At 38.7% G+C, this 25,999-nt stretch overlaps 1 protein-coding gene across 1 annotated transcript in view; it reads right to left on the bottom strand.

Annotated features, from left to right (window-relative positions):
* The window catches only part of CREM (cAMP responsive element modulator), a 60,265-nt gene that overhangs the window by 9,602 nt on the left and 24,664 nt on the right, over positions 1–25,999 (bottom strand). The window contains 4 exon segments of the mRNA XM_081228740.1: positions 10,963–11,151; positions 19,569–19,711; positions 19,851–19,948; positions 22,483–22,629. Coding sequence (XP_081084866.1) covers positions 10,963–11,151; positions 19,569–19,711; positions 19,851–19,948; positions 22,483–22,629 — 577 coding nt within the window.

Raw genomic sequence — 25,999 nt, 5'->3', positions numbered from 1 at the left:
CACCCCAAATGATGGTGATATTACTTGCTTATTGGTTTATTGAGATCTCTGAGCACATCAGCTGAATAGAAACGTTTTTCTATGTGCAGTTCTTCCCTTCATGTGTCATTTTGCTCTACGTCACTAATCCCAAACACACTGAAGTAACAAGCAATGGAGGTGACTTAGGAGCCGTACTTGGTAGCAGGGGCTTCTTTCCCTGGCTCCAGCGAACCAAGGACATCTTCACTTTTCCTTTTGATCCTCTCCTCCCCGCCACCACACCAGTACTCAAAATGCCCAAATCAGGCTTGTCCTCGCCTGGTGTCTCACACTGTCAAAAACTTTCCCTCCTCCATTGCTCCACTTTTTCCAGGAAAATGAAATCCTATAAATGTAACTAAGTACTGATCATTCTCAAATTTGCTACTACTACTATAACAGACAGACCATGTGGAATTAAGCCAGTATTATTTTTTATTTTAAGTTACATATATAAGGGACCTTCCTGAGTTGTTTATTAAGTGAAACTCTTTTTTTTTTTTTTTTTTTTTTTTTGCGGTATGCGGGCCTCTAGCTGCTGTGGCCTCTCCTGTTGTGGAGCACAGGCTCCGGACGCGCAGGCTCAGCGGCCATGGCTCACGGTCCCAGCCGCTCCACGGCATGTGGGATCTTCCCGGACCGGGGCACGAACCCGTGTCCCCTGCATCGGCAGGCGGACTCTCAACCACTGTGCCACCAGGGAAGCCCAAGTGAAACTCTTAAAGTGACAAAAAAAAAGTCTATGTAAAAAGATGAAATTATGAATATTGAAATTTAAAGTTCTCTATAATAGCAAATATATGTTCTATTGTCCTATGAAAGTAATAATAAATATTCGAGAAAAAATCCATTTTGACGACTTAACATGATGCTAACTTCATTTTGCATGTTTTGTAAGCAGTGTGTAGTATGCTACTATAACTCATCTAACCGTAGCATTAATTTATCAATGTCAGGTGGATTTCGAGCACCAATGTAATATGTTGTGAACAGAACCAGACAAGGACTCTGAAAACCCAAACGGGTTCACCACTTGCTAGCTTTGTGAGCTAGGAGAGCCATTACCCACTCCGATCCCTGTTCAGTTACATGCAACTGAGCGTAACAATATCTGCGCTAAGTGCCTCAGTGAGAATGCATGGAAAGTGCTTCTCCTCTCCGGTATTTAAACATGGTTTCTTCACTGAGGCTTGCCCTGATCATTTAACCCATATTACTGCTTCCTGTGGGTCTCTCATGATCTGACAGCTTCTTTGGTAGCACTCACCCCATAAGTGACTTTTTTAATTTTAAAGTTTACGTAAATGCAAAGCATCATCATAATTATTTTACTAGGCAACATATTCATATAGGCATATAAAACTGGACAAAGTGAAACAATTATCTCAAACTATATTTCATTAAAAAATTTTCAGAAACAGTGAGGAAATAACACAGTGGCAATTTCAGTATACCTTCCACACAGGTTTGGAGTTTTATGGAAACTTAAGGTAGACGAGTGACTTGTTTTCATTTCCAACATGATTATAACTTGCTTCGCTACCAACTTCAAGAAGCTGTTATAACTTGATCCAAAACATTCCTTTACGTGAGAATTTCCAAATAAAAACCTTTTCCAGCAGCCTCTTTTCACAAAGGTAAAATGCATCCTTATTCTCATGCATCAAATATTAACTAAGATACTGTTTTCCAAATTTGAATAAGTTTCAATGTTTGTTTTTTAACAATTCAGAAATCCAGGCTGAATACAATTCATCAGAGTTTTTTAGACTTGGAGACTAAAGGGTATGGAATTAGGCTCCTAAACACAATCAGCTTATGAACAAAGCCAAGAACTATTTCTAATAAAACTTTAAACTATACCCAACAGAATCACTAATATAATTCTATAAACCAAAGATATTCACTTTCACATTCGATTCCATGATCCTATAAGCAAATGCTCCTAAAACCTTTACCAGGCCAGTCATTATTTTGGAGCCTGATTTTTGTCCAGATCAGCTTTTCAAACTATAAGTTGTAGACCATGAGTAATTCAGGAATTAATTTCATGGGTCAAGAATAGCTTTAAAAAAAGAATGGGAAAAAAAAAAAAGAATGGAATAGACAAGTATGAGTACGTCACACAGAGTAAGGATAAGCACTATTTTTGAAACTTGTTTTATATAAATGTACTTGTTTTATATAAATACACACACACACACACACACACACACACATGGTCTACGGCATCACGCTGTAAAATGTGGGTCACAGTCAAAAAGTTTGCAAGTCAAATATCTAGCTCAATCCACTTGGTTCGCAATCCACATGGGGAGGGGGCGGAACTGGGACTCCAAAGGTGGGCCCCAAAACTGCTCTACTACACCTTGAAAAGGTCCCTTAAATCTTATGCTCTTTGGGCTCCTCGAAAAAGCAAATAAAATATGCTTTCCATTTTCAAATAGCATTTTAAATAGAACTGATTCTGTGAGAACTGACCAGATTTCCAAAAATAATGATTTCCAAAGGCACAATGAGGTCTTGCGAAAAAAGTGACATTTAAAAAATTTCAACATTCTGAAAAATTTAAACTAGAATGGGTAAATCATGTATAAGCATTATGGGTAAAACTGTGAAAAAAATATTTTCAAGGATAGTGGTATGTTCACTCTGGAAACATAAACGCATAAAAATGTTCATTTATTTTCAAGCAATGGTTAAACATTTATGTAAATTTTTACTTTAAAATTTAATATTTAAATATATTCTGGGTATTCTCAAATCATTTATTTTTTGTTATAATTCTCTCTCATGTTTGGACATGAAAATTGGAATTAAAGGCTTAGTAAAGAAAGATATAAGGGTGGGAGGGAGGGAGACAACAAGAGGGAAGAGATATGGGGACATACGTCTATGTATAACTGATTCACTTTGTTATAAAGCAGAAACTAACATACCATTGTACAGCAATTATACTCCAATAAAGATGTTTAAAAAAATAAAAAAGAAAAAAGAAAGATATAAACCAACTAATAATTTTTAGAAAATACATGTATGCACAAAAATGCCTTTTGGTTCTAAGAATCATATGACATGCAGTATCTGAGATATTTTAAGTCCATCTATATCTTACAATAAATCTGTTATCTGAGGGCTTCTGCATTCTATAGCCCCTCTAAAACCTCACGAAAACTTCTTTGAGAAAAACAATTTAACACAGGCTTTACTTGCTCAAGACAATGGAATGTTCCCATCCGGAAGAGAGCCGAGACCCACTAAGTGAAGAGCTACGGTGTGGTGAAGCTGTTTACAGTCACCCACTCTTCAGGAATTCAACTGCGAGCTTAGCACCGGGCTGGCACTCAACTGCCGGTAACTAAGTCACCAGCATTACCTGTAACTGAGGGCACCACCCCCGGGAAGAACTGCAGGTGGGGCGGGTGGGTGCGGGTCGGCACGGAAAGATGCGCACTCCCCGGACCCGGCGCTAGCGGGCACTCCGGCCCCGCCAGGCACACACTTACCTCGAGCGGAACGTTAAGGCGAGGCTCACGGGACGTGCTAGGGGTCTACGGGCGCCGGCGGAGAGGGTGGCAGCCCCCACCTGCGTGCGGCCGGGCGGAAAGAACTGAGTCAATCACAGCGTGACTCGGGCTGACGTCAGCGTGCTGCTTGCCTGCAGTTTAACTTTCCACTGCCCGCCGCACCGATTCCAGGAAATGTAATGACGTCGGCCCTTTGAACCCGGTTAGCTGAGAAGCAGACCATTTTAAACAGGACGGAAGGAACGGCAGGCTCACAAACACCCCTGACGCGCTGTGTTTCCTATTCTGTCCTGCAGCTACATTTGAACACAGCAAGAAAATCGGAAGCGTACTTTTTTTTTTTTTTTTTTTTAACAACTCGAACAGAATGTGTGTTTGACTTGCAGCTGCACTGGATCTGCAACAGGTTGCAGATGAATCAACAGCTTATTTTAGTAGAGCAAATGGAGACGAGGTGTGTGGGGGGAGAGAGAGGGAGAGAGAGAGAGAGAGAGAGAGAGAGAGAGAGAGAGAGAGGATCCAGCCTTGGTCGGAGGAAGCAGCACAGTACTGAGCAAAGAAGCGGTTACACTCAGATGCCTTCACAGAGTGCCGAGTATATTCGGTTACAGATTAGAAGGAACGTCTTACTCCTCAGCTACTAGAAAGTTAATACTTTTTGAAACACTCAGGGGTTCCTAAATAGTTTTTCTAAACTTCAAAAACAATCTTGCAGAATTTCAATCCCTCTTTAAAATTCTTACCTGTTTCGTCTCCAGTTACAGCCATGATGGGCTTCTGCATACAGAACTGTCTTGCTTCCCCTATCACAGGACCACATAAAGTGTTCCAAACCAGCAAGCATGTGCAGGGTAAGTAGGAGTACTGACATCACAATGACCTCACTAGCTATCACTGCCATCAATTTGCTTTGTCACAGACGAGTTCACTGAAACCAAACCCTATAAAAACCCTTCCTGTAATAAATCATCTCAATGTTCTTGTTTCTCATTTTTACATAAAAATCGAGTTGGGCTCTGGCAAAAAATACATCTCATTAGCATTAAAAGTTACATGGCTATTTCTTATGGGGCTACTTTTAAATTATTGTTCTGTCCAAGGTTTCTAAGTAACCAAAGTAGGCATAAAGCTTATATATTTTTCATAACTCATAGGAGAAAAAACACAGATTAAAAACAACTGACAATCAACCCAGAAAAATGCTGTGAAACACACAGAAGTGTATTTCAGACACTTCTAAATTCACCAAGAAATACCCAGCCACCTTAGTCTACTTGACACATTGTTATTTGCTACAATGACATAAAATCCAGCTGTTTCTAAGATGACATAGAATTTGCTAATTTCACTTGAAGGGCATACATACTGAAATTTTTAAAATTCACTGTGCCAAAAGCAGTAAGTATTATATAGCATTCCTCCATAAAAATTATGGAACCACATGAATTTGCTGATATTTAACATTTTGGGGCCACAGAAACAACAATTTCATGCGGCTCAATCTAATGCACTATTTTGCTCAATTAAAATCCCTTGAAAGAATTTTGTGATTTAAAATATTCATAAATAAATCACAGTTACTATTCATAAAATTTAAAAAATATATCCAGGGCTTCCCTGGTGGTGCAGTGGTTGAGAGTCTGCCTGCCAATGCAGGGGACACGGGTTTGTGCCCCGATCCGGGAAGATCCCACATGCCGCGGAGCGGCTAGGCCCGTGAGCCATGGCCGCTGAGCCTGCGCGTCTGGAGCCTGTGCTCTGCAGTGGGAGAGGCCACAACAGTGAGAGGCCCGCGTACCGCAAAAAAAAAAAAAAAATATATATATATATATATATATCCAGTTTCATTTGGATCACTTAAAGAAGGTTCAGCACATGAAGAGCTGGATCACTACTGGAAATTTAACGATTACTAAGTTAGACCAAAGAGCGGCACATGTTCAACAGTAAAACAGACCACAGCCCAGGGGAAAAATGATCTGCATCTCTACTGTACAAAAAGAAGTGACATGTCACTGATCTTGTATCTTGATCAATGGGTTTACAAAGCCCATTCCCTGTATGATTAGGATCCAAACCATTTTTATGTCAGTGAAAGGGCATTCCACCACATTCTTGCCTTATTCAATGAAGTACCTCTAGTAAGGCAGGGACTTCACATTCAGAGGCTTAGGAGGCAAAACATGAGGGAGGATCCATGTTTCAAATAATTCTCCAGGGCACATGAACTGAAGACATCCTGGCTAAGTAAAAAAGTCTGGGGACCAATGGAGAGTCCATGAAGGATTCTTTTCCATCCCAGCCACACCTAAGGGCTTGGTTCCAAGACTACTAGCCAACTTTATTTCAAATTTGAGAAAGTTCAAATTGATTTTAATCTCAACATTTCTTTACGGACTTCCCTGGTGGCACAGTGGTTAAGAATCCACCTGCCAATGCAGGGGACATGGGTTCAAGCCCTGGTCCAGGAAGATCCCACATGCCGCAGAGCAACTAAGCCCGTGCGCCACAACTACTGAGCCTGCACTCTAGAGCCTATGAGCCACAACTACTGAAGCCCGCACGCTCTAGGGCCTGCATACCACAACTGCTGAGCCCGCATGCTGCAACTACTGAAGCTCGTGCGCCTAGAGCCCGTGCTCCACAACAAGAGAAGCCACCGCAATGAGAAGCCCGCACACTGCAACGAAGAGTAGCCCCCGCTCGCCGCAACTAAAGAAAGCCTGCGCACAGCAACGAAGACCCAATGCAGCCAAAAACAAATAAATAAAAAACCCAAAAAACCCACATTTCTTTTTTTTTTTTTTTTTTTTTTTTTTTTGCGGTACGCGGGCTTCTCACTGTTGTGGCCTCTCCCGTTGCGGAGCACAGGCTCCAGACGCGCAGGCTCAGCGGCCATGGCTCACAGGTCCAGCCGCTCCGCGGCATGTGGGATCCTCGCGGACCGGGGCACGAACCTGTGTCCCCTGCATCGGCAGGCGGACTCTCAACCACTGCGCCACCAGGGAAGCCCCCACATTTCTTTAAATTGGCTCTTAAGTGCTCAATAACTATTAGTGGTAAAAAAAAGGGTAAAGGAAGGAAAGGAAGAAGGGGGTTTGGTTGCTTGGCTGACTACTGCTATTGGTACGGTTTTAATAAATCCCCTGGACCAGATAAACTCAGTTAATCAGCACACAGAAATAGTAACATTTTCACAGAGGGAGTGTATTTCACTGTCATTCACTACATGGTTATTGAACATTTATCATACGCTAGGGACTGTGCTAGGGACTAAAGATCCCTGTCCAAACAGAAGTCACCATGTGGGCAGGACACAGAGAGTCACAATACGGTGGGATACAGGCCCTAAGAAGGTGCAGGGGTCACACCAGCCAGATTTGGAAGGTAGAGGAAGGCTTCCTAAGGAAGTGCTATCCCACATGAAACCTGGGTAATGCACACGATTGTGGAGGTGTTCCTGTCAGGGCACAAGGCTCTGCATGAGGCCTCTAGAGTGGAGAGGGGCCATGGCATCACAGGAAATGAAAGAAATTCTGCACAAAAGAGGGAGAAGTTGAGGGAGAAGCCTGGTAACGGAAGTAAAGCCTGGATTAAACAGAGGTATGGTCTTTGTTAGGGATTCTGACTTTGTCTAACAAGTAACAGGCATTCACTGAAGGATTTTGAGCAGGAAGTTGATGCAATTACATGCATATGAATTTTAGAAGCCCCACCCCTAAGTGTAGAAGTGAGCGCACAATGGGGAAAGGGAAATGCTGGAGGCAGAGACTTTGTTTTTAAGAAATATTAGTAGCTCCCAGAATCATTGGGAGGCATCAACAAAGGGAGCCTAGCTAAACTTTCAGGAGCAACTCCCAAAAAACCAGGCCAAAAAGGGAGCTGCTGCTGTCTCTGGCATGATTAGGAAAATCAGGATGCTGTTCCACAGCTACCAGCTTCCTCCGGGCAGCCACCTGGCAGGGACTAGGGATCATGGTAACACAGGTCAGAGGGCATGGCAGCCGGAACGAGGACTGTGACGGTAGGGGTGGAGAGGACTGGAGAGACATGTGCTACAGGAAGAAGAATGGATGGAGAAGGGGTGGGAGAGTGATGGGTGACACCCAGGTTTCTGCATGAAGCAACAGGATGGAGAGTTACTGAAACAGGGTAACAAAAGGAGAACTGGGGTGGGAAAAATGAATGTGGGGTTTTGGACTTCAGGCGTCGGAGATGTGTGCCATGGGCAGGGATGAGGTCATCCAGGGAGGGCAATCAAGCCAGGTGGAACCGAGTACCAACACCAGCACCTACAAGCTGGGCAGAGGCGACTGGAATAAGGGGTACAAGCATCCAGGAAGTGAAGGAAGCAGAGGTCGGTAGTGCTAAATGCTGTGGAGGGATGGATCAAGATGAGGGCAGAGAGAAACTGCTGTGGCCTTTCAAGGGGATGACAGGGTGGGAGGCGGACAGAGTAAGGCAAGAACACTCACAGACCCCGCTATGTTTAACAAAAAACTAGAACACCTGGCCACCATTATTTTTAAGATGGAGAAGGTGAAGAGAAAAGAAAAGGCAAGGAGAAAGAACAAGAGGAATAAAGATTGGAAAGGAAAAAACAAACATCTTACTTGTATTTGATACAAACATTCATGTAGTATCACAGGGAGATTCACCAAGATTCAGCATATTATTAGAAGTAATTAGAATTCAGAAAGGTTCATAGGTAAAAGGTAAACTTAAAAAGGTCAATATTTCTGTATACCAGGAACAACCAGAAAATGTAACAGAAAGCTACCACTCATAATAGCAAAACAAACAAACAAACAAAAACCCCAAAAAACAAAACCCGAATGGGTTAAACATTTTAAAACTAACTGAACAAAAAGTATGAGAGACCCCCATAGAGAAAATTTTAAACTGTTAAAAGAAGTTAAGATCTGGATAAGTGAAGACATCCTGTGCTCTGTTGGTGGGAATGTAAATTGGTGCAGCCACTATGGAAAACAGTATGGAGGGTCCTCAAAAAATTAAAAATAGAACTACCATATGATCCAGCAATCCCACTTCTGGGTATTTATCTGAAGAAAATAAAAACACTAATTCAAAAAGATATCTACACCTCCAAGTTCACTGCAGCAATATTTACAGTAGCCAAAACGTGGAAACAATCTAAGTGTGTCTTTCGACAGATGAATGGATAAAGATGTGGTGTATACATTATACAATGCAATTTTAATCAGCTATAAAAAAGAAGGAAATTCTGCCATTTGTGACAACATAGATGGACCCTGAGAGCAGCATTATGTTAAATGAAATCTGTCAGAGAAAGACAAATACTGTATATCACTTATATGTGGAATATAAACAAACAAACAAACAAACAATCCCAAACTCATAGACACAGAGAACAGATTGGTGGTTGCCAAAGGTTGGGAATGAGGGGTGAGCAAAAAGGGTGAAAGGGGTGTCAAAAGGTACAAACTTCCAGACATAAAATAAATAAGTCCCAGGGATGTAATAATGTATAGCATGGCGACCACAGTAAACAATAATGTGTTGCATATTTGAAAGGTGCTAAGAGTAAATCTTAAAAGTCCTCATCATAAGAAAAAAAATTTGTAACTATATATGGTTAAGGATGTTAACTAGACTTACTGTGGTGATCACTTATTGTGACTATACAAATGTCAAGTCATTATGTTGTACACCTGAAACTAATAAAATGTTATGTGTCAATTACACCACAATAAAAAAAGACTTCAGTTCTCCCTAAATTAATGTATAAATTCAATGTAATCTCATCATTGGTTTTATTATTATATTACGTTATTATTATTTGGGAACTCAAACTTATTCCAAATGCATATGAGAGAACAATAGTTCACAAAAGATAAAACGGCGCTAAAACAAGTTAAAACGACAAAAAAGGGGCACTTGTTCTGTGACAACAAAACTAGTGTGGTGCTGGCACGCAGAACAGAGAATGCTGAGACAGATCGGGGCTGCATGAGGCCTATTTACTGCACAGTTAAGAATGCCCATAAATCAATGGGCAAAGGACAAACCGTTAGCAGGGAAAACTGGCTCCATATGCGGGGAAAAAATAAAAATGGGTTCCCACTCAACACTATACACAGAGGTGGACCGCAGGTAGATTAAGGACATAATGTGAAAGGTAAAACCGTAAAGCTAACAGGATCAATGCAGAAAAATATCTTTGTGACTTATGGAAGAAAAAGAGTTCTTAAAACCCCCAAACTATAAAACTTATGTATGTATTATTGATGCAAAACACAAAACATTTTAAAAAACTCTCCTTCTTAAAGTATCAGTAGTTTTTAGTAGATTTTCCATATAAAAAAATAAAATTGGAAGAAATGAGCATTCTTTATGATTTTTCATAAAAAATGTATTTCATATTTAGACATATAGGGTTCATGAGTACTGGGGAAAAAGAATGGGTACTTTAAATTTATATTTAAAAGAAAACATTAAAGCACTGGGTAAGTACTATGGATTTTTTTTTTACTCCATAAATGTCACCACTTTGGCTCTTCATACACTTTTATTATAGTCCATATAATACCTAAGAGTAAAGCTCCCCAAATACCTAAGAGTAAAGCTAATTATCAAGAGATTCATCAATTATAATCTGCTTTTTTCTATACTTGCGAGACTTTCAAACTAAAAGAACTGATATTACTTCCTTTGAAATCAGTGCAAATAGACCAAGGGGAATAGAATTAAACTAAAACACAGGATTTTTGAAAGTTGTATTGAACACATTATAGTTATTTGAGCACAAATGAATGAAATTAAAATAATGTATAATTCAATTTTAACTGAAATCTTAGGTTACCCTAAAAACTTAGGGCTACATCCCAACTGCTTTATTTCGCTACTCAGCTTTCATTAAAAGGTAGAACAGGTACCTCAGAATTCAAATATACTAAGAATGGTCTAAAGAAAGAACAAAGCCAGCATTTGTTTTGAAATGAGATGTCTAGAAAGCAGACTTGAGTGTAACAACTGGGGAAAACCCCAAATTCAGTGCCTCAAGGACTGGATACTTAAATCTTCCTACACTAGGTACTAAAAACATACTTAGTACATTTCTAACCCCCAAATGAAGAATATTTACTTAATTAAAAACTTCATTCATGTTTTCAACTCCTTTTTTCTATTATGCTACTCTGAATTTAACTTTTCTTTAGAGCCAATAAAATCTGCTAAAAATTGAAAATTGTACAATTTATTTAACTTATTGTTTGATATACTAAAATATTTCTTCTCCAAGCCTTTTTAAGTCCTCCCTCCCTCCCCCCAAAATCTACCTCCTGTATATTTCAGAAAACTATGAAATCACCACTAAATGGAGTGCTAGAGTAACCCATGGGTATTCTAAATGTATTAGATGAATGACATATACCTTGAACCACCACCTGGCTGCCTGGGACAAAGAACTGCTGTGTGCCATCTGCTGACTGTGCTGCGTACTGTACAATTGTAGCACCTGGCAGAGGAGCTCCTGAATTTGTCATTGTTAATGCCTGCAGTCCCTGAACACCATCAGATCCTGGGTTAGAAATCTGGATTGCTCCATCTTGGGATATAGCAACTTAACAGAAAAAGAAAAGAAAAATTAGAGAATTTCAAGATTCATTTTTAATAATCCAATATAGGAAGAATATATTCTGGATCTATTTACTACCAAAGCTTCTCATTCTCAAGTTACCCTTAACTCTCTATGCTGAATTGGTAAGGGGCTCCTCCTTCATGGGGCAACACTCTGAAAAAGCTCAAAACACTTGAAAATATCTTATATTCAGAACTGTTTGAAATACACAGAACTCATGGAGTTGTCCTCCTCTCTGGCATCCATCCAACTAAATTATTTAAGAAGAAGAGTGGAGATCAGACAGGGAGAAAGTCCAGGTTTTGATTTTCTCCAGTCTTTCATATATTTTTAGTTATAGATAAACAACTTCTAACATTTAAGAAATGGTCAGTTAAATTCCATTGAGCATTATGATTACAATGAATTTATAATTTGTTCAGGTAACTACTTGTCTAATTTATCATCAAAAGAAAGTAGCTTTTAATGAAATATACAGTATATAGCTTTAAAACATATATTAAAATATACATTTCTATATATTTATATACTTATTAAAACCTATATATATTTTTAGACTTGAGGTTTTAAAGCTCAAGTCTACAAAACTGTAACCTTTGCAATTTTGACTATGTCAGGAGAATCCTGAAATATAAAATGTTAAGTTGGAAAGAACCTTAAAAGGTAACTGTATTGAAAGACTTTGTGCTACATTTACCTCTACAAAGTGTCTTGAACTGTAGCTAATGGCAACAAATATGAGGTAGACTTCCTTTAAATACTGAGACTTGCCAGCCATGTTTAAAAATTAACTTATTAACAGAAAGTTTCAAAAGAATAATTGATCAAATGTTATGTTTTTAAATTTCTCTGTAATGGACAAATAAGTACTATTTAAAATATCTGAGAGTTCTATATATTTTAACATAAAGATGACAACTCCATGATTTAATTTAAACACTAGAGGTTAAGTGGAACAAGGGCTATTCTTTAAAAAAATCACATATAAACCAGCTAGTTAGACTTTACAATGAAGATAAAAATGACACATAATCAGAATAACGCAACACCTATAATTCAATGTAAATGCCTTACAGGAATGCTGTAGTAGTGTCTAAAATATAGTCTGAATATTTCTGAGTCATTCCCTAACTTTGTAACAGCATCTAAGCAAAGGTGACAATCTGATCGAATAAAACTATCAGAACTATTGGTAAGATTAACCACCACCACCACAACAAATCTTCAGTTCTAGGGCCAACAGAGAAAGATGGGTTAACATTTTAAAAAGATTTCAACACAGAGGCGCTGTCTGGTTTTAGTTTGTTGGCAGGCTGCTATACGATTGACAGAAACTAAAGAATCAGTTACCAAAATGTCAACAGCGCTGTGGTTGAGAAACTCTGAAGTAACCTCACTTTATTTGTCTCGCTCATCTAGAGCATTATATTCCGTACACATTTTAAAAACAAGATTTCACCATGACTCTCCAAAGATTTCAAGGTCTCAGGACTCACCCCTTAATAATAAAAGGGTTTGAAAGAAGTCTGAAAAAGAAGAGATATTGCTTCCTTGGATCTTCATGGCTGGACATGAATGAATTTCATATGCTATCATATATTTGAATGAATATTTTCAGTTGATAGTTTGTTGTCAAAGAAACAGTGCTTTAGAAAGAACAGACATAGGCAGTGTAACCACAGTGCTAAGACGCACAAAGCCTAGCATACAGCAGGCACTCAATAAATATGATGAATGAATGGCTATCATTTCAAGACAGAATATATAAAAATGACTTAAGCCACGTGTGAATCCATAAGAGTTAAATGAAGTATGGTTTCAAATTATAATTACAGAACTTAATTTTCCATATTGACAATACAATTACTGAGCTTTTGAACTAGTAAAAAATCTGAGTAATTGCTTCAAAGGATAAGAACCATGAAATAGGTAGATAAAAATCCTTACTTTCTTCTTTTCATACTTCATTTTTTTCAATTTTTTTTCATTGTTTCCCCATAGTTCCAACCAAACTTCTTTGCTTTCATACTGTGCAAAGCTGATATATCAAGAATCTGTTCCTCTTATCATTTTATTTTCTGGTCATCATATAATTAGATGTGGAAAACAAAAGACAAACACGCACACAGAAGCTGGCTCTAGGGGGAAAATGTTTCTACTGATGAGTCTTGTCGTTTAGCCTAACGTTTCTTAAACCAAAGGCACTCTTGATTTTGGCACTATCAAATGACAGTGGACCCTCCCATGTAAAAATGTAGCCTCTCAATTGACAATATTCCCAATGCGTGAAGATTTCCCAATGCTTCAGGATATGAGAAATAGGCTGTGTGTGTGTGTGTGTGTGTGTGTGTGTGTGCATTCAAAAGATTTGAGGAGGAAACTTTTTAGGTTACAAAATATTCAAGGATAGCGTAATCTTTTTTAATAAATACACATCAATATAAATTAAATAGCAGGAAAAACTAAAATGAAATTAACTGAATGAGTTTAGTCATGTCTTGTTTTAGCTTATTATTATTATTTTTAACTTATGGAACTTTTCTAGCGAACATAAAAGGTGAAAGAATTTTGTGTCATTTATTTTCCCTACCCACTCATTCCAAACCTTTTTCTGTATCTGGAGTATTTTAAAACAAATCTCAGACATCATATCTGGCAAATCATTTTAAAGTAAAATCACTGGCCCATATCAAGGCCATTAGCAACCACTGAAAATAAAACACCTTTGTATTTCCTACTAATTTTACCTTGGGGACCTAGGTTTTATTAATGCTTTCTTGGACTGATGCATGCAACTGAGGCATAAAAGCTTACACATATGGCCACTTTGTTGTTTGTAATGAAGAGTCCACACAAGTCTATGAATACTGATTAGGATTCAAACAGAAGTAAAAGTGGTTTATTATTTTAGAGTATATGCACATTTATTTTCCTCTTTTAAATAATCCTAATAACATTACAGCTTGATTAAATAATCTAAATTGAATTAAAACTGAACAAATAGATTATATAGTCAATTAAATTCTACTTCAATGTCCATTATTAACTGATTCAAGCCTGATAGTATGTTATCTGCTCATAGTAGTGATGGGTAGAGGTTGAGCTCTGTTGTCCTAGTTGCTCTGGGACGTACCTAACTTTCTGTCCCGTAATGTCTCAGGTGAGCTATACTCCATAATTAAGTAGGTCGCTCTATATGCACAGACTGAATGTTGAACACACTGACCTTATGTTAAAAAAGAATTTGTCGGGCTTCCCTGGTGGCGCAGTGGTTGAGAGTCCGCCTGCCGATGCAGGGGACACGGGTTCGTGCCCCAGTCCGGGAAGATCCCACATGCCGCGGAGCGGCTGGGCCCGTGAGCCATGGCCACTGAGCCTGCGCGTCCGGAGCCTGTGCTCCACAACGGGAGAGGCCACAACAGTGAGAGGCCCGTGTACAGCAAAAAAAAAAAAAAAAAAAAAAAAAAAAAAAAAAAAAAAGAATTTGTCTAGAGAGAGTGTAATTCGTTAATTAACTAAGTATTTTTCTACTAAGTTAGTTTTAGTGGTTACACAAATGTCTTCATACACATTCTTATACAGTTATGATATTTAGCCTCAAATCAGAATTAACCCAAGTATGGTCTCCCCATCCCCAACTTACCACATACAATGGTAACCAGGATGCTATTATATCAACTAGTCTAGGCAATAAATTCTTTAAAAATTCCTGGTATAAAAAACTGTGTTTAAAAAAATCTGCTACTTCTACTACTCATTGCCATTGAGCACTTCTCTCCTAGAGCGATTAATATCACTGAAGCAAGGAAAATACTACTTATAGGATGAAAATTCAAGAGTTTTGAATAAAAAAATTTTTTAATTAAAAAAAAAAGTTCATGACCAAATGAGGAAGGAGAATTTATTTAAATTAGGATTTTATCTGACCTCTTTTCATGTGATGCTAACATCTTTTTAACCCTAAACCTGTATATATGAGATAATTCAAACACATAAACATGTAAATGTTTAATTACTTACGATTTAAAACCATCTTTATTCCATATTGCAATAAAAGGATTCATAAATAAAACTTCATCGAATGAACTTTAAAAAGGAATAGCAGACCTTATTCCAGTGAATTCTTAGATTGAAATTCAAAAAGTGAGCACAAAACAGAAGCTGTGAGTACCTGTACCTTAAAGCCAAGAGGTGCCTACCTCTTGAATAAAGACTAAAGAGTAAATGCTAAAGAAGAATAAAGACTAAAACAGCCTCCTGCTATAACAAGAACAGCAACACCAAGGTTAAAGAGCCAGATTTACATCCAGTAGATACCGTCCTAAGTTTGCTTTTAAAGGTAACTTGGGAACATGTAAGTCACTCCTAAGAGCAGTAAATGCAACTGCATTTACTTTAGAATGTGCAAGCCTATCGCACAAATTCCTCTTACAAAGAAATGGAATTGGTGTTTATTGAGTCTCCTGAGAATTCTGAATTCTTCAAGCAATCCACAAAGTTCACAGATACCTTTCTTCATATGGTGGATTTAGGATTGACCCACTTACCTATAGTGTATAAGATGCCAGTAAAGATGAGTTAATAGAGATTCACTCTACCAAGATTCCTAGTAAAATAAAGTAGGAGCAAGCAAAGAGACAGGGATATTTAGGAAAAAATAATTTGAAGTCTTAGGTGACAGTCCTTAATTGGTAAGGGAAGAAGTAGGGTAAAGTAGACGGGGGATTAAAAAAAAACCCAAAAAACCGTCTTTAGAGAAAATTTAATGAATTAAGAAGCTTCAAACATTTAAATTTCTTTACCTGCAATAGCACGTATAGAAGAACCACAACTTCTACTGTTTGTGAATTCACTCCCATTTAATGCATGTCTTGAATGTCATGCAGCAAGTTAACATTCTTTGTTAATTCTAAGACTATCTGAACCACGATCATTCAGAAATATTCTCTTGAGACAAAACAGGTTTTCTTTGACCAGAATGACTTAATTGGCATACAGCAAACCTATCACTAAGATCTGTACTTCCAGCAAAGTTTCGCAAGCGGAGGTCACTTTCTTGGTGTTACAATAATGAATCCCTGCCTATTTTAAGTTATTTTCCCTACTCCGGGAAATAGCCTGTTCTAACTTTCACTTCTTTGTGATTAAAAAAAATAAGTTGAGGGCTTCCCTGGTGGCGCAGTGGTTGAGAGTCCGCCTGCCGATGCAGGGGACGCGGGTTCGTGCCCTGGTCCGGGAAGATCCCACATGCCGCGGAGCGGCTGGGCCCGTGAGCCATGGCCGCTGGGCCTGCGCGTCCGGAGCCTGTGCTCCACAACGGGAGAGGCCACAGCAGTGAGAGGCCCGCGTACCGCAAAAAAAAAAAAATAAGTTGAAATAATAAGGCCCACTTCCATCATATATCTCACTTTCAACTACTAAAAATGTGACTACCTGTATATGAGAAAACCTGAATTTTTATTTTACTTCAAGTTTGACTCACAAAGTTGAACATTCCTTTTACAGTTCTTTTGTTTTTAACTCCAACTCACTACAGCAAATTAAAAATAAAAGATCTAAAACAATAATTTTTGAAAAAAAAGAAACAAAGTAAAGTTTGGGAGAAAGTCATCCATGGATAAAAGTTGAAGAATGATTTGAAATTTTTTTACAATAAAAGGCTATAAAAGGGTCTCAAAAATAGGTACATGCAAATACACAGAAAATCTCCAGAAATTCTAGTAAAATAAACTCTATTCTAAAAACCAAAGGACACCAGTAATTGTTTCTATTTCTAGATATTTAAGAATATTTAATCATTAATTTCTGTTAAGTTATTGCTAGTAAGAAATGGTTGATGAAAATGGATCTTGTATGTATAAATATACATTTAAAGCAAATGTCTTCTAAAGAAAAGTTTAAATGTTAGTATGCAATTTTCAAATGAAAGAATTATCAACATAAACAAGTGTCACTAATTATCATTTTTAACATAGGCAATATCCCTTCTTTTGAACCAATAAAATAGCAATTTTTAACCTCTGGACAGCACAGGTAGGACAACCACAACTTCTTATTAAAATAACTGCCAGGATCATACTGTATGGGTCCAAATTAAGAAAGCTAAGTAAGAAATTGTCCGTGACTTCTGATGTGGCAAATAGAGAAATGTCTAACTTCTAAACATTCGATTTTCTAGTTCTCAACCAGAACTCCTGACTCCACTCCCGCACACCCACATACCCCACACCCAAGGTAGTGACACTTACATCGAGCCCCCAGCTGCAAGCACGTGCTAAGAGCACAAGAAATAAAGGCTTTGATGCTGGCTGGGGGGAACAGTTTAACGACTGGGAGTGAGACACTGCCACAGCTGGCTTACATTTCTCTGTTTCATGTCAAAAGTAGCATGTCTCTCTTCCCCAACAGGTAAAATCTGTTATCTTCTTTTGTCCTCACATTAACCTCCGAGTTTGGCAATCTAGTATTATTCACATTTCAAAGACTAAAAACCTGAGATTCGAAACTATCTCACTGTGATCCAGGTAGTAACTGGCAGGACCAGGTGCCACCTTCCCCAAGTCATCTCCAGCTTCAACATCGTCTCCAAATTCTCAGCTAATAATCTAGGCAAATTCACCACAGCATCCTCGCCCATGTCACTTATAACGAGATCAATTCCTAAGCAGCATCAGGATATGCCAGAGAAATGTTTCAGATGACAGACAGCATCTTAGGTCACCCTCCAAACTTTAAGATGTCTTAGCATTATTTCAGCAGTAATTTCCAACCTTTTCATGACACAAAACAGAAAATGATAATAGGTGTACAGCCCACTGCTCAAGGCCAGAGCTGACCAGCCAGGAGGTTCCAGCAGCTCCAAGCCCTGCCCGGCCACACCAGTCCTAAAACTCCCACCATCTACTCCCAGTGGGTCAAACAAAAAAGGCACAGAAATCAGCAAAGTAATAAAAGAGAAATGAAGGTGAAGACCTCAAGGTCTAACTTAGACAGACCATGGGGAGTTTTCTTTTCCTAATGTCAACTTTGGACATATTCATTCAGCGCCCTGTACAGGGTGTGGACAAATTATACGCCAGTTCTGTCAGGTATCAGCGTAGGAGCTACCCAAAGAACAGGAATCACCAGAGCAGAATTCGTTTAATACTGTAAATCTACCACCATTAAAAGAAAAACTCTAAAAAACTAATGACCAAGGCTTCCCCATAGATTATAGCTTGCTTTAGCATCCAGGTCATAAGTTAAGACTTGAGATCTTTTGTAGGTATTGTTACTTTTTAAAGGGAAAACAGAAACTACACCTAAAATCTTAACACTGTACTTGGATCAACACAGTAATTAACGTCACACATATTCCTGTACCTAACTAGCTTGTTTAAAAAACAAAACAAAACCTTTCTTTCTGTCCTTTTTCTCTCTTTTCCTCCCCACTTTTCTTTCTAGCTCTCATTTTAAACTGAAGTATTTTTATATATAAAACATTCTTGATTTGGGAAAAGACTAGTGCTTTAACTGAAGCAAAAAGCACAGAATTAACAGCCCATTAAAATGCACAAGACTAAATGTGAATGTATCTGTTTATTTACAGCTTTCGGTACTTAACATTTTAAATAAAATGATCTGTCCAATTGCTTTAGTTTAAAAAAAAATCATTTTTCCATTCTCTTCTAGAAAAAGCTGCAGCACAAATTAACACAGTAGAGAGTAGTGAAAAGAGCAATATATTTAAAACATAGTTTAGAAAACATATGCACCTCTTTTAGATTAGTAAGTATAAAATGTAATTGTTGGTAACAAAAGCCAACAATAATGAAATACAGACATTTATATCTTATTATGTTCACATGTATCATAGAGACAAAAACAGTAAGCTTTAAACTTTTACTAGATACGAATATACACATATAAATAAGAAAAACCCTCCCTTTATTTTTACCCCAAAGTTTTCTTCTATTTTCAGTAAAAAAATTTTTTAACTTTTCAGAAGTATATGACAGGGCTTCCCTGGTGGCGCAGTGGTTCAGAGTCCGCCTGCCGATGCAAGGGACACGGGTTTGTGCCCCGGTCCGGGAAGATCCCACATGCAGTGGAGCGACTAGGCCCGTGAGCCATGGCCGCTGAGCCTGCGCGTCCAGAGCCCGTGCTCCGCAACGGGAGAGGCCGCAACAGTGAGAGGCCCGCGTACCACCAACCCCCGCCCCCCCCAAAAAAAGTATATGACAACTGTCAGTACAAATCTCTCACTTCTTTAACATGTACTTTTCACACTATGATACACAGTTTAGGTATCATGATGCATTTTAAAATGGGTCAGTTTAGTGTCAAAACCTGAGATGCTTCAAGGAAACTAGAGAGACTTAAAGTTAGCAGTACGTCATATGGAATTGCAGCATACATACTGTATTGCCCCGTGCTAGTCTGATATATGCTAGTTGGCACTGCCATAGCAGCGATATTAGGTGACGTTCCTTCTTCCTCGGATTGTTCTTCTTCAATCTTGGGAACACCAGGCACATCAGAGGAAAGTGCATTCAGTATTTTTCTAAAATATAATTTAACAATATAAATAATTAAGATACATGAATGAGATTTAAAACAGAACAGCTATAATGGGAGAATCTGATGTATAATTATTCTCTTTTTTTGGAAAAAGTATCATTACAGTAGGAAACTTAACTCACCTGTAAGAGGGTCTTCGTGAAAGGATTCCTCTGCGTTTATGAAAATCAATTACACTTTCTGATTCTGCAGACTCATCTGTCTCTGCAATTGTTGCTACCTATAACACAAGAGTTCCTGAAATGCATCATAAAATCCATGGTATCTCGTTCATTCACAACACGGTGCTTAAGGGTCTCTCTGTGTGCAGCACTAAGCCAGGCGCTGGGGACAGAACACACTGAGACGCACTAACCACGCTCACAACCTGGCGCAGAGGAAGAGGAAGAGCAGACAACACTCAGCTGTAGAACCAGCCTGTGTGCAAAGGATGGCACAGATAACATATACTGCAGAAATGCAAATGAGTGTCAGGCAGCCTTCAGGAAAGCACTCAGTGTAAGATACACAAGACCTAAGATCCAACCCTGAAAATATCTCATAAATCCAGTAGGGGGTGAGCCAGCGAGTGACACAGGCAGAAAACAATACCACTGCTGACTTACGCTGGGTCTTCAAATTAGACATTAGATAGGTCCAAAGAAGAAAGAATATTTAAGCAGGTAAACACGTGGGTAACAAGCCTGGTTAAAGTTACAAGAAGTAGGTGGGGTGGGCTTGATGGCAGTAGGTCTTGAAGGTCAAAATAAGGAATTTCTCCTTAAAAGAAAGATCAGAGTTTTAAATACAATTTCATTTTTTCAAGTAATAGTATAATAACAAATAGTAAAGAAAGTCAGGAAACTAAAATAATGAATCTCTCTACAACATGACTGCTCTCAATATATTCAGCCATCTATCATAGGGGCTAGGATAGTTCTGAGTTTGCGAAACTCACTTTACTTAATATTACAATTATATGGGAATTTGATTTGGGCACAGTCAAAAAAGCTTATTAAAATACCAACAATGCAGGCAGGAATATATACTTCCCAAGGCACACGGATGTACATATTTGTTCACCTACACGTATGACCATGCATCTCTGGTGATGAACACCCTACACATAAGCACACTCATCCATGAGGAGAACTTATTAGAGAAACTGTCGCTGCAAATCAGACAACCATATATCATCACCAAATATTTATCACTTTAAAGTGGGCTTCCACACATCTCTCGTACAATCGTAACAACTCCCTTATGCGAGGTAAGCTATTATTTTAGAAAGTGAAAACTGAAATTCATCATTCAACAGGTAGGAATTCTAACACAAGATCCACAGACACCTATCTCTACAAAGATAATCATATCATCCATTTAACAAAATCCAAAAGAGCCTACTGATTATGAGATCTTTTCTTCCAGTACCAGCAAGGTTAAAACTAAGTAGAAATATTGATATCTGCACCCCAATAAAAGTCATAATACAATAAGGAGAGTGGAAAGACTTCCTTGCTTTATAATTAGGGTCAGAAAGAGTCAGAAAGTCCTGGAATCAAAGTTCATTGCAGGAAAGGAAAAAAAAAAAAAAAAGACAATACTGAGAATCACTCTTACATTTTTGAAAGACACAGGAGAGACACCCGTGCTGAAAAGATAATCAAGCTTTTAACGCATGTGGATTTATTACTTCAAGTGTCATGTTGCAACTCTCACCCTTATTCTGCAACAAACTGGATTCAAATATGCAGGAAAAGGATAAGACTGATTAAGTATAAGAAACTACATTCTCCTCAGAGATCTTTTTGTCATCAATTAGGTTCAAATAATTTTAACATTTTAAAGGACAAAAACAAACTGACCTTAAAAAGGAACAAAACATAAATTCAGTAGAAAAGTATGCTTTTAAAAATTCATACTTAATAATTTACATCTGTTGATGCAAAGAGATGTTTTAGCTTCAAGAAATGTTAAGAATTTATGACCAACTTTGATGACAATAAATAACAAAACACATCTCTGGATCACAACCACAACGCTAACCACATCTTAAAAAACCCAAGGTTTAATCTGATGTATAAACGTAACACCAAGTAACAATAATATCATGTCACACATATTGAATTAACAATAAACCTAAATTTCTACACTCTAATGTGAGTACTGGTGAAAACAGCATCAGTACTACAATATTTACATTACCATGTTTATCAGACATCTCCAAAGAATCCTCAAAATACTTTTAAGCATCTTTGGAGAGCATTGCTAAACAAATCTAAGTTTGAGCAGAGAGCAACAGCTTAAAGGAGAATGACTCAATCTGTATATTAAGAGCTGACAATAAAACTACAACTCGAGTCAAATCTATGTATCTAGCAGGGCACAAGGCACTTCACATATAAAAAGGAAATTCGTCTAAATGTTTAATAACAAGATTTGAGCATCAAAGCTACACAAAGAAAATGAGGATAAATGAATTAGTAAAAAAAAAAAAAAAAAAAGTTCAAGAAAGTCCAAGACAGGGGCTTCCCTGGTGGCACAGTGGTTGAGAGTCCGCCTGCCGATGCAGGGGACACGGGTTCGTGCCCCGGTCCGGGAAGATCCCACATGCCACGGAGCGGCTGGGCCCGTGAGCCATGGCCGCTGAGCCTGCGCGTCCGGAGCCTGTGCTCCGCAGCGGGAGAGGCCACAACAGAGAGAGGCCTGCGTACCGGAAAAAAAGAAAAAGAAAGAAAGAAAGTCCAAGACAAATCATCCGGGAAGGAAGCTAACCTGAACAGTTTGTATTTGTGGTGACTGAATAATGGATGGCTGTAGTGTCTGAAATACTCCCTGGACATGTACAGTTTGGCCTGAAGGTAACTGTACTAGAGTTAGAGCTGGGGAGCCTCTTCCAGTGCCTGACCGAGCTACAGAAACCTGCAAAAATGATCATCATTGAGGATTAAGGCTGGACCTTTTCTTGGTTCTTTACGTTTTTCTTAAAGAAATACCATTCACTATTATGACTGGCCTATTTTTCCTGCTTCTAAGAAATGACAAGCAAGCCAGGGCACTTACCATTAGGAGATGGTTACTGTCCTGAAACAGTCATTCCCTGATGTGATAGATATTAAGTGGCTAAGAATGTTCCAAGCACAAAGTTCTAAAGCAGTTAAACTACCTCACTAACGACCTCACAACTACTAACTGTGAAGCCTTATTTAGGCCAGAGTATAAACCACCCTCCCTAACTTCTTAAGAGAAATCGGAGACAGAACTTAAAGATGGTAAATTATTTTTTAATAAATGAAACTTCTGACATATGATATTATAGTATTACTCCAGACACAAGCTAATGCCTTGTCTCTATACTGATGAAAACTGCGGTCACTTTTATGCCCTAACAGTCACAAAAAGGGCACAGGCCAAAGAAATTCCAAGACTTCTCATGGCCCTCGCACCTCCGAACCAGAGAAAGCTCATGCCTTGGAGCCTATGTGGCCCTGGCACACTTCTTTCCCCCCAACTTGAGCATCCAGAGGGGCCAGAACCATCACTTGGCTTGCACAGACAGGAGGTAACAGCCATTTACCAGCTACCTTGGGTGCTTTTGACAAAGATCCCTACCAGTAAAACACAATAAAACCTTCACTTCTCTGGACTCAAAACCTGCCAAGTTTCTAATTAGTACACAACTGTCCTAGAGGCCAGTGTAATCTTACAAACTTTGCCTCACTTTACTAAGTTTCACTATTCATTATGACTTAACTCAGAACACCGAAGACTTTGGACATGAAAGAAGCTACTAGTTTCTATCATGAGTGGTGGCAGACCACAGAATCTAAAACAAATTTTGAAGAAAGCTTCCGTTGGACCTCACTTTAAGGAAAACCAATCATTTCCAATCTACTTACTCTAATACTTTAAAAAGAATTATTGGGCTTCCCTGGTGGCGCAGTGGTTGAGAATCTGCCTGCTAATGCAGGGGACACGGGTTCGAGCCCTGGTCTGGGAGGATCCCACATGCCGCGGAGCAACTAGGCCCGTGAGCCACGACTACTGAGCCTGCGCGTCTGGAGCCTGTGCTCTGCAACAAGAGAGGCCGCCATGGTGAGAGGCCCGCGCGCCGTGATGAAGAGTGGCCCCCGCTTGCCACAACTGGAGAAAGCCCTCGCACAGAAACGAAGACACAACACAGCAAAAATAAATTAATTAATTAATAATAAAAAAAAAATTTAAAAAAAAAAGAATTATTAAAAACTGGGTTTGGGCTTCCCTGGTGGCGCAGTGGTTGAGAGTCTGCCTGCCGATGCAGGGAACACGGGTTCATGCCCTGGTCCGGGAAGATCCCACATGCCGCGGAGCGGCTGGGCCCGTGAGCCATGGCCACTGAGCCTGCGCGTCCGGAGCCTGTGCTCTGCAACAGGAGAGGCCACAACAGTGAGAGGCCCGCATACCACAAAAAAAAAAAAAAAAAAAAAAAAAAAAAAAAACTGGGTTTATAACAAATAATTAGATTTATTTAAAACATCATTCTCTGAGAAGGCAAACTTCTTCAGCAATCCAAAAGTAAAAACTCTTCTATCCATGCAAGAGAACCTATGCGGAGAGCATTGAACTAGGTGCCCTAGGGTGGAAAGCAGAATTGCTAAAACCAACGCCTAAGAAACAACAGCACACAAACAGTACAGAACTAATTGCTCCATTGTCCAGGTAATGAAAACCACAGGAGCACAGAACAGAAAGATCAGTATGGGCCTGAACAACAAATACAGGCCTTGTGTAGAAGCTGCTGATTGAGCTGGGCCTTGCTGTGGCCTGGGTAACAGCTGGACAGAAAAGTGAGAAACCGGGCCGGAGACGCCCAACATGTAGCCCACGGGGCAAATTCAGCCCACCTGATCCTGGAGTTTTATTGCCTACTTTAGATTTTAGGGGAAAGAAAAAGGGCATTCCATAATGGAGCCAGCAGATTTAACAACCAGCAGTTTAAAAACCACTACATTTACTCTACAAATGTTCCCTGCATGAATTATAAAAAAGGATCCATCTCTTTGTGAACCAATTGCCAAAAGGTACTCCTTTGCCAAATGACCAATTCTCAAACTTTTTAGTCTCAGGACACCTTTCCACTTTTAAAAATTATTGATGACCTCAAATAACTTTTGTTTATGTGATTTATATCCAGCAGGATGCTGTAAACGCACAACCAGCTCCTGGGAAGGGAGAATGCTATGGGTAACTTTTGCAGACTTCTGTAATTTAAATACTCCTACTATGGCAGATTTCAAGCTACCAACGGGTGACACTGAACAAAAAGCTGGAAAAAGATGTACACAATCGGCTCTCACAAGCCAGCTCAGCCCACTGTTGGTTATATGTACTGATATTTACCACATTAGAAATTAAAACTGAGAAATGTTTAAAATACTTAGTAACTCACTTCAAAATAACAATAATGCCATTACATGCTAACATAAATAACATTTTATGAAGACTACTTTCCAAGACAAAATAATTAATGACAAGAGTGTCAATGTTTTACATTTTTACAAATTCTTTTAATGTCTGGTTTAACTTAAAACAGCTGGATTTTCATACCTATTTCTGCACTGAATCTGTTGCAATATGTTATTTTAATCGGTATGTGAATAAAATATGCCTCTTACACATGTATGATTAGAAAAGGAGGAGTATTTCAATGGCTTTTTCAGAGAAATGTGGGTATTCTTCGATACTACGCCAAAACTCAGCAAGTGGTTGTTTCTTAAAGGTTAGTGGCCATGTGGAATCTGAAAACTTAGTTACGTTAAAATCCATTCATCTATCTTATACTTATACATTGATCTATCTTATACTCTTTAGCCAGGCATGATTTTGTAACGTTATGCGGTAGTTATTTGGAAAATACTGGCTCATTGAGTTAAGTAGATCTCCCAAATGCTGACACATTTCATGATACACTATCAGAAAATCACATTCATTAAAATCAACATCAACTTCATCAGAAAACTATAAATACTGGGAAGCTATCAAGCTCAAAATGGCAGATGGAGATTTTCCAAAATTCAAAACTGCTGCTTAAAAGCCTGAATTCTATCATTGGCAATAAATACTGTTAATTGTTTTCCTTGACATGACAAGCTTACTTCATTTTTTTTTGAATTTTTGAACTTCATTTTATTTATTTTTTTATACAGCAGGTTCTTATTAGTTATCCATTTTATACACATCAGTGTATACATGTCAATCCCAATCACCCAATTCATCACACCACCCCCTCCCGCCTCACCCCCCCACCACACCC

The sequence above is a fragment of the Mesoplodon bidens genome (assembly GCF_964165515.1).
Source record: "Mesoplodon bidens genome assembly, chromosome: 3".
NCBI classification, from domain to species: Eukaryota; Metazoa; Chordata; class Mammalia; order Artiodactyla; family Ziphiidae; genus Mesoplodon; species Mesoplodon bidens.
Note: the sequence above shows the minus strand (reverse complement) of the source record. Positions and strands in the feature narration are given on the sequence as shown.